Source organism: Nuphar pumila, chromosome 12, assembly GCF_984573655.1.
Source record: "Nuphar pumila chromosome 12, dmNupPumi1.hap1.1, whole genome shotgun sequence".
Lineage (NCBI taxonomy): Eukaryota > Viridiplantae > Streptophyta > Magnoliopsida > Nymphaeales > Nymphaeaceae > Nuphar > Nuphar pumila.
Window position 1 is genome coordinate 95,595,607 of NC_143260.1, and position 10,880 is coordinate 95,606,486.

Here is a 10,880-nt window from a genome sequence, read left to right on the forward strand (position 1 = left end):
TGCACTGTCCTTCCCAACACCACTAGATGATTCATGCTCCAAATTGTACAAAGAATCATCATCGTCATCATAATTATCGTGATCATAGCTTGTGATGGTCATTAATGAAGCAAAGAACAGGCAAATATAGCTGCATCATAAAAGTATAGGAATCATTTTAGAACACTTTAAAAAAACTATTATTAACAGCAAAAGATGGAGAGTGGAATGCGAAAACAAAAGGAAAAAAAAAAAGAGACTCAAAGTGAACCATGAACGGCCCTTGCAATCGAATTCCAGTAAAATACCGTGGGGTTTACTAAACAACTTCAGTGTCAGCGCACATAAACTAATCATGCTCATTTCTTAAAATAATCTAGACAATATGTATCACACACAGCTTCGCAATCACAATCTAAATTTCAGAACTATGAAACCAATCAGATTTCCTTTTTCTAATAGCATTAACACCCGTAATGAATACAGAGGAAAGCATCAAGCCTTAAAATTCAAGTTTAATCAAACTAAATCTCAAACAAACATGACAGTTGAAACTTGAAACACCACAGATTTAATTTAACCCAGGAAATCACAAATAGGTAGAAGCTTGATAAATCCAATCTAAAAAGAACTGCAGACTAGTTCTATTTATTCTTATCAGAATATGCCCAACAAATCAAATTTAACGAATCAGTACATGAATCAGCCAAGAGTCCAAGACTCAATGCATATAGCAAAATTTGTGAATCAGCCAAATTTTATTTTTTGAGATAAAATAAAAAATGACTACAATTATTAATAAAAGTCTATTTCATATGGACAAATCGAACTATTTGTTGCAGTCAGGGCTGGGTAGGACTGGGTTGGGCTACAAAAATGGATAAAAAATCTATTTCATATGGAATTAGGGTTGGGCTAGGACTGGGCTTTAAAAAAAAATAATAAATAACTATTTCGGGAGGCAAGACCGGGTTGTAGCGTCCCGAAACAGTTATTTATTTATTTTTTTTTTAAAAACCCAGTCCTAGCCCAGCCCTGATTCCATATGAAATAGATTTTTATCCATTTTTGTAGCCCAGCCCAGTCCTAGCCCAGCCCTGACTGCAGCAAATAGATCGATTTGTCCATATGAAATAGATTTTTATTAATAATTGTAGTCATTTTTTATTTTATGTCAAAAAAAAGTCGGGGACGTTGCCCCCGAACCCCCGACTCTCACACAAATTTTTTTTTTGCTACACCCATGTTTGCCCCCCCCCCCCCCACATGAATCCTAGCTACGCCACTGCACTGAATCCCTACAACTTGCTACTCACGAAACAAACCATTCACAAATCACTAACACAAGAATGAATAGTGGATGAGAGGCGTACGCCTCAGTACCACGGCAGTGTTGTGAGAGGCGAAGCGCAGGCTCAACGCCTCGCTTCGCCTCATCGCATTTAACATTGTTACAATGTTAAATGCGATGAGGCGAAGCGAGGCGTTGAGCCTGCGCTTCGCCTCTGAGGCGTACGCCTCAGGTATTGAGGCGTACGCCTCTCACAACACTGTGAGACCTCGAGCGAATCTAAAGAGAGAGGTCGTCAGACGTCAGTGGAAGAGAGAGGAACATACCTGAACAGAGACATTGCCAACGTCGAGAGAGGTCGTCGGAGGTCGTTGATCATCGGAGGTAGCAGATCGGCGGAGGTAGCAGATTGTCGAAGGTCGTCGATCGTCAGAGGTCGCTGATCGTCGAAGGTAGCAGATCGGCGGAGGTAGCAGATCGTCGAAGGTCACCGATCGTTGGAGGTCGCAGATCGTCGAAGGTCGCCGGTCACCGGAGGTCGCTGGTGGCCGAAAATGAGAGAGAGAGAGACGGGTGAAAAGCAAAACTTCGTTCTTAAGTTTTCATGATTTTTTTAAAATGTTTGTTTTGCCCTTATTCAGAAATTTTTTTTTTAGTTTCTTGTTTTTCACGTGTCAAATTCGTTTTAGAAAAGGGTAAAATCGATATTTCATAAACGCGTCCCCCTTTAAAGGGGGACGCGCTTCTCTTTAAAGGGGGATGTGTTTCCCTTTAAAGGGGGACGCCTTTCTTCTTTTTTACGTGTGCTTCCCCGTGCTTTTTGGAAGCGCCGCATTTCGCGCTTCCGAAGCGCGTCTCGGGGAAGCGCGCTTCCCCTTATGTATATGCGTTTCCGGTAACTCTGTTTTCAACTGAACTCCAATTGTTTCCGACAACAATAGAACAAGCAAGAACCATGATTTTATGCAAAAGCAAAGGATAATCCACGATGGATTGAAGCCATAATTGAAGCTCTACATAAGCGTGTAGGATCCAAGTGGGTTTATAAGATGAAATATAGATTTGATGGATTCATTGAGCAGTTTAAGGTTAGACTTGTTACCAACGATATACGTAGGAACATGCACTGGATTCTGGGGAAACATTTTGTACAATAGTTAAAATCAAACGAGTTGTTCTGTCTTTGGCAATAGTTTTGGTTGGGAGTTGGAACAATTGAATGTTAAAAATATCTTTTTAGATGGAGATCTAGTTGAAGTATATATGGAGCAGCCACTTTGCTACACTGAAGGAGATCCATTAAATAGGGTTTGACGTCCGTGCAAAGCTATAGATAGGTTAAGCTAGAAAAAGAAGAGAGAGAAAATTAGGGAAGAAGAAATAGAGAGAAGGAAAGGTAAGGAAGAAAAGATGAGAACGAAATGAAAGAAAAAGGTTGGTTGCATTATGGCCTCCACCACTATTGAGATTTGCTTGCTAAGAAGCTTACTGCTTTGGGACAACCTCTCACTCGATCAATATTATATTGTGAGAACAAGTGTTGTCATCATTCTAATCAATTAGTTGAACACAATACAAAACATAGAGCTAGATAAACACTTTGTTTGTGAGAAGATTGAAATTCAAGAATTAGAGATCAGATTATAATATGGAGAACACCAAGTTACAGAAGATTTGGTTATGAAGCCATTGCATATATGGCGTCATTGGGAATTAAAGACCAAGTTGCACATGGTTCTCACCAATGCACAACATAAGGGGGGTTGTTAACCATATGCATGTAACCTGACACACACAGTTGAGGTTACCTTTAATTTTGTATAATATGAGAGGCCTTTTGTAATATAGTGTAACGCGAGAGGCTTATTGAAATTTTATAGTTTAACAGGGACTAAGGTGATATTTTTATTTCTTATAAATAAAATAAGCCTCTCTCTCTCTCTCTCTCTCTCTCTCTCTCTCTCTCTCTCTCTCTCTCTCTCTCTCTCTCTCTCTCTCTCTCTCTCTCTCTCTCTCTCTCTCTCTCTTTCTTGTTTATTTCACAGCAACGTAGTAGTGATGAGAGTGTAGTGAAGCTTGGCGAGCAAGAAATATCGGTAGATGACTGTTTCAAATATTTGGGATCTATCATTCGAAATGATGGAGAAATTGATGGAGATGTAAATCATAGGATAAAGGTTGGGTGGATGAAATGGAAAAGTGCAACTGGAGTGTTGTGCGGTCGTAGAATGCCATTGCGATTGAAGGGAAAGTTTTATAGGACGACAATTAGGCCCACTTTATTATATGGTACGGAATGTTGGGCTGCCAAGAGACATCATATTCAAAAAATGAGTGTAGCTGAGATGCGTATGCTTCGATGGATGTGTGGAAATACAATAAAAGATAAGATTCGAAACGAGGAGATATGTAAGAAGGTAGGTGTTGCATCCATTGAAAATAAGATGAGAGAAAATCGTTTACGGTGGTTTGGACATATTCGGCGAAGGCCTAATGATGCTCCAGTTAGAAGGATGGACAAATGGAAAAATATATTAGTCAAAAGAGGTCGAGGTAGGCCTAAGAAGACTTGGATGGAGATGATACGAAAGGATATGAATGCTTTGAACCTCACCGAGGACATGGCATTGGATAGAAATGATTGGAGAAGGATTCATGTGGAGGACCCAGAATGATTTTCCTTTTTGGTTCATATCACCGACCCCAATTGTTTTGGGATGAAGGCGTAGTTGTTGTTGTCGTTGTATCTCTCGTATCTGCCATGCTCTTAGTCATCATGTAAGAAGCTTTATATACAATTAGTTGAATCACAAATATCATTTAACGGAGTAAATGACAAACTTAGAGAGACTAGGATATCCCGATCTTTTGTGGCATAATAATAAAAATCTATGACTAAGTTCAGATGCTACATAAGCAAAAGGTCATCAAGATAGCAAACATAAAAAAGCCATTTGATATAGGTCACCAACCCCAATCTGCTTTCCTAACTAGTGATCCTGCACCCAATGACTAGAGAAAGAGAAAATCGCTTTGCAACCATAATCAAACATATGAGACACAGATAGAAGGTTTAGATGAATTCGTGGAACATGTCTAACATGACAAACATAAAAGGTGTTTAACTACATAAAAAATCCATTTGATATAAGTAACCAACCCCAATCTGCTTCCCTACCTAACGATCCTGCAACCAACAACTAGAGAAAGAGAAAATCGCTTTGCAACCGTAATCAAACATATGAGACACAGATAGAAGGTTTAGATGAAGTCCTGGAATATGTCTAACATGAGAAACATAAAAGGTGTTTAACTACATAAAAAATCCATTTGATATAGGTCACCAATCCCAATCTGCTACACTAACTAGTGATCATGCACCCAACAACTAGAGAAAGAGAAAATCGCATTGCAACCATAATCAAACATGTCAGACACAGATAGAAGGTTTAGATGAAGTCCTGGAACATGTCTAACATGAGAAACATAAAAGGTGTTCAACTTAAAGATATCATTTTTTAGTGTTCTTACATGTTTAATTTCTACTGAGATTACATAAACATCCTGACATGAGTAATATTGGGTTTAACAATTAGTACATCAATAAAAACAAATCAAGAAACATGTAAAATGAAATTCTTGAGTCAAGTACCAATAGGATGTGCCTGAGAAACAGGAACAAGATAGAGTTGAGGTAGGAGCTAGATCCTACACACCTGCTAGAGGGTGTCGGGGATGATGTTGTTGTGATCTTAAGAAGCAAGAGAAGTTGTACATCTAGACTTCTTCTTTTCGCACAAATTCCACTTCTTATGTTCGGTCTCCTTGCAATAATGATATATAATACCATCATGTCCATTACTTGGTCCATTGTTTACTCCCAAAGGAGGAGGTTGAATAATTTGGTTAAGGTACCTAGTCAGGACTAAGATCTGTGTAGAAGGGACAATCTGACATGTCTGAACTCCGGCCCAAGCCCCTTTAAAAACTGAAAGACTCACCATTGTTCATGGAGCCAAAATAATTACTCCAAAGAAATTAAACCCATCTATATAGATTAAGATTTAACCATGAAAGGCATATGGTTTTTTAATACATGGAGAAGGCCAAAAAATGAGAAATGTAGATTGTTCTACCTCAGGACATCAACATGTGGCCCATCAAAGAATATGCTCAATACTTTAAAATTAATTATGGAAAGCTCTTCATCTAAAGACCGGTCAGGAAAATTTGTTCCCCTTGGGTTGGGCCCAAGCCCCCAGGCTGCTCTTTTGAAGTGAAGAAGTTACAGCTTCAAGCATAACATGAGTTTTGTAAGGAACAATCTTAAAGAGAAGGATGAGCATCAAATGATGGCTACTAACCACCAGATAATTCCTGAACAAGGATCCCTAATTTCCATATCTCCTCCACTATCAACCTATAGCATAAGATAACATCCTACACACCACTCCCTGATGAACAATTTGCCACAGCTATCTCTTTGCAGCTCATCACAGCAAAAATCAATGCAAATCTAGTCAAATAACAGCTTGTTCCTACAAGTTATTCTAAAAACAGGGATAAACCTGACTTCCATTGATGGATTTTAGGTTACCTAGTGTGATGCCTACAATCTTCTATGACGTCAAATGAAACTTTCTCAACACCAGAATGCCCCTCGCACCTATTGTTAGGAATTCAATTACTCGGAATACATACATCTGGATATTTAACTTGTAACAAAGAAGGCCGCCATCTATTTCTCATGAATGGAACATAAAACTCCAGCATCTAACAAATTGAGAACTCCTTATGCCTACTGTAAGAAAATTACTTGCTCTTCAACAAAGAGGAACACCAACTGGTTTCTTGAAGCATGAACCATTCACGCGAGGCCTAAGTCTTATTTTCACATCTAAACAATTCCCTTAACCAAAATCATGTCCATAGATTATTTTACCTCTCAGATCAATTAAAGAAAGTTTGAATATGTGAGTTTAACAAGAATAAACTAAAGAAAATAGCATTTGTGAAAATATGATTTTTTTTGTGTGCGCATCAAGAAAATGTCCCAACTGTAAAGTAACAAAGGAAAACGTTTGCCCAGAAAATAAACCAATAAAACATTTGACTTGGTTTTAGGACTTTTTCATCACTTTACCATGAATGAACTGGATGCCTACCCTAAATATGAATTATTCATTAATAGAGATATCAAAGAGAGCTCACACCATCCCTCTTCAAACATTAAATGCAAAAGTGTAGCATGTCACTCAGGATCAATCAATTAAAACCTTGCGTCCCCCAACTCTGCAGAGAGCAATCGATCCCATTCACTCACAGCCACATTGCAAAGAATCTAGTTCACAACAATTAAAGAAACGCAATAAAAGAGAAAAAAAGACAGACCCAGTATCTACAAAATTGTGAAATTCTTGATCAAAGAATTATTTGCATCATCCATAGAAATGCAACAGCAGCAAAGGTATTGTGGCAGCAACAAGATACAGCGAGAAATCAAAAGCAGAAACCCAAACAGGAAGCCTAAACATTAAACTCATGACGAACCCTAAAAGGAAAAAAAAACTGAGACCCTACACACAGAGAGAGACAGAGGAAGGGACACTGGGAAACCCTAGCAAGAACCAATACCTCTGGGCTCGTGAGCTCCGCTTCTCCTCCTCGGAGAGATGTACCGGAAACCCGAACCTCTCCGCCCGGCGGAACTTCTTCTGGAGCTCGGAGGAAGGGGGGAAGACGGCGGCCGAAGAAGAAGAAGCAGATGAGCTCGGAGGGTTGACCACCATCTTCAAGGAGGAAGTCCAGCCTGCCTTGGCGGCCGCCCCTTCCGTCTCTGAAGCCTTCCCTTCTTCCTCCTTCGCTCCCCCGCCGACCGACTCCCCAAGAGACGGAGGAGAAGAAGAAGACAGAGGAGGAGGAGAAGGGGCTTTCGCAGAGGGCTTCGGAAGCGAATCCTTCACCTTCGTCTCATCCATCTCTCTCTCTCTCTCTCTCTCTCTCTCTCTCTCTCTCGGTGATTTTGAAACCAACGGACAGACGGCGGAACTGCGACGAAATTCGGCACGGGCAAGTGAAAATCTCGGTGTCTCAATGGAGTTTGGCGCAGTCGGATGAGATCTAGACAGGTGGTCTAGGTTGTTGAAATGCTACTCCTTGCGCAAGTAAAAGAGAAAGCGTGTCAATTTTTTAGAGAACAAGGAGTTTTACAGTGCCATAGCGACTGCTTGGCCTTTGATCCTTGGGGTGGTTTTAAAATAAAATTTGAAAATCTCTGAATATTTTAACAAAGAAGTTGTTTTCAGTGATTAAAAATGAACAATAAAATTATAAAAGGCTCATGTCCGGTTGATAAATAACATATAAAAAAGATATGTGTTTTGATGAAAATGTTCTTTAGTAAGTAGCTTTGCACATTCTCACGAGTTCAGGTTCTCGCCTTGATTTTTAGCTTGTATTAGAATATGTTGTTGCCTTCTCGTTCCTGCCTTGTGTTACAAAATATTTTTGAGTTTGTTTCTACTTCATAGAGATAACTATAAATTGATCGACTGGTTCGATCACTGGTAGGCATCATAGAGGGATTTGTCAACCATCTCTTTTTACAGTCTTCTCTTATTCTTCGTTTTCGTTAGGCAGTATGAAAAAAAACAATGATGCACAAACATTTCAACAAGTGTCATTAAAGTATCGTGAGTACATTTCTATGTCATCATGCTATTGTTGAAGAATGTATATCGTCGTGAGTGCCATTAAGGCATTGTTTTGTTATTGCAGGTGGATGTTGGTTTTTTTATGGTTAGAAAATTAAAGATATTTGTAAGACGTTGAGACATGTTCACAAGAATGCTTGGTTACAGATGCGAAGAAGGGCCTCTACCCCATCCGGTATCGTCCTTTCACTCAGTATATGCAATATAATGCAAATCACGGTTGTGGTAACATACTACCGATTTATGAGATATTGTTTTGTTTGTTAATATCGATTTGTAAGCTATTATGCTCAATTGTCGTATCAATTTATAATATATTATGCAATATGAATATCAATTTGTAAGATATGATGTGTTTTCTAGTATCGATTTATAAGATATTTGTAGTATGATTTTAAAACATGTGCATGCGAAATTTACATTGTTGCGTGCTTGTGGTGATGATTTGCGTATTCAAATCACTGCTCATTTAGTGATTTCTATTGAAATCGCTTCACAACGTTGTAGATATAATTAAATTGTTGTCACATGAAGCGCTATCGTCAACACACATATATGATAAATCGTTTCTTTTATTGGCATGGTAAATAACAACTCGATGTATAGTATACGCAAATAATAAATCGTTGTTGCTTTTCTAGTGTGATTTATTCAATCGTTTCTTTGACTTGCTTAATTAATCGGTATCCATTGTTATATGCATATTAAATAAATCATAATAAATGTTTGCGCTAGCTAACGCAAATTGATATCTTGATTATGACAGTGTGAAGCAACACCCTCCTGAACTTGTGCGATGTGTCATTCATTTATAAAGAAAACATTGTTTCATGTCCCGCTCATTTTTAAAAATCGTGCGCAAAGTATATAATAAACGAATAAATTATATTCGCATAAATTAAAAAATGTTATTTCATTTGCAAATCGCTATAGAAAATAGAATATTGAGATAAGATCTTCATAATACAAATTGTTTCATGGCAAAACCATTGGTCTTGATGTACTGTAACTAAATACTCATATTTTTTATAAATGAATGTGGTTATAAATCACATCGATTTGTATTTATGAAGTTACCGTGACAATGATATGTTTTTGTTTATCTTTGTAAATGATATCGATATATAATATCGCGATTTACTTATATCGATTTGTAGCTGTTACTAAAATATTATTTTAGTATAAAACTTAAATCAATATCAAGTTATAAATCGACATATATTTATAAAGTTACCTCGATTTGTATCGTTGAAGTTATCTCAATTTGTACTTTACTAAGTCTAAACATCGTGTCAATTTATTTATTATTTTCCTTTTCCGTCTTTTATGAATCAATCATTGTGTAAATCGTTTCATGGTCGAACCATTGGTCATGATATATTATAACTAAATACTCATATTTTTTTGCAAATGAATGTGGTTGTAAATCACATTGATTTGTATTTATGAAGTTACCGTGACAATGATATATTTTTGTTTATCTTTCTGAATGATATTGATATGTAATATCGTGATTTACTCATATTGATTTGCAATTGTTACTAAAATATTATTTTAGTATAAAACTTAAATCGGTATCAAGTTGTAAATCAATTTGTATTTATGAAGTTAGCTCAATTTGTATCGTTGAAGTTACCTCGATTTGTACTTTACTAAGTCTAAACATCGTGTTGATTTGTTTATTTTATTTTTTTTTTGCCTTTTATGAATCAGTTATTGTGTAAATCACAATAGGATATATCGTTTACATAGACAAAACTCGTAAAAGCAAATCACGATAGGACAAATCGTTTCTGCTTTATGTTTGTGGTTGTACAAATTGTGATAGAAAGCTTTTTCTATAAAAAATAAATCATAATTTGTTATAGAAATAATTATATAATTATAGAATGTTACGTTACAATAAAGAATTATAACTGGTTGTAAGCCAATCGAACGGGGCTTTCTTGTCTTAAGAATTTTAATCATTGCTAACATGTACAACATATAAATTTAACCGCATCATTATATATTACAACCACCTCCCCAAGTATATATTATTACAAATTATCACATTCATTACACAATCATCAACATTACAAATCATCGCAATATTTGGCTTCATAAGTAAACATCATTGTAAGATTTAGCAAACTTAAGTACAAATTGAGGTAACTTCATAAATACACATTGTTACTGCATCAAACATATAAATCATTGTTGCTTCAAACGTACAAATCGCTACTGATTTAAATGTATAAATTGTTCATGCTTCAAACGTACAAATCGTTATAGAAATCACACTCTTCATAAGTACATATCATTGTAACGTTTGGCTTCATAAGTAAACATTGTTGTACGATTTAGCAAACTTAAGTACACATCGTGGTAACTTCATAAATCATAAATACACATCGCTACTGCTTCAAACGTATAAATTATTGTTGCATTGAACATACAAATCATTACTGCATTAAATGTATAAATCATTGTTGCATTCAAACGTACAAATCATTATAAAAATTTAGCCTTCATAATTTCATATCGTTGTAATGTTTGGCCTTTATAAGAACAAATCGTGCTAACTGCTTTTTGATGCCCAAAAGGTGGATAGGTATAAATCGATTTGTTTTAGTATAAAAATAGGTGTTATTTAGCATGAATAATACAACCAGTTGTAAGATTTAGCATTCAGATTACAAATTGATTTGTTTACATAATAAAACCTTACACAAAACTTACCGAAACAATAGGAGTTTTGGTAATTCGTCAGTGGAGGAGAAACACCCATAAGGTAGATGCAACCGATGGTGGCAACAGTGCTCCCACTACGCAGACGATGACAAAGGGTGCTTCGGTGACAACATACGATGACAAATGGTGCATCCTCAAAGGGAGCTCCTGTTACAGCAGATGGT

At 36.8% G+C, this 10,880-nt stretch overlaps 1 protein-coding gene across 1 annotated transcript in view; it reads right to left on the minus strand.

Annotated features, from left to right (window-relative positions):
* The window catches only part of LOC149821230 (uncharacterized), a 28,096-nt gene extending 20,747 nt beyond the window's left edge, over positions 1–7,349 (minus strand). The window contains exon 1 of the mRNA XM_089983627.1: positions 6,905–7,349. Coding sequence (XP_089839753.1) covers positions 6,905–7,248 — 344 coding nt within the window. The 5' untranslated portion in view covers positions 7,249–7,349. The remainder of the gene's footprint in view (positions 1–6,904) is intronic.
* Positions 7,350–10,880: the final 3,531 nt, after the last annotated feature.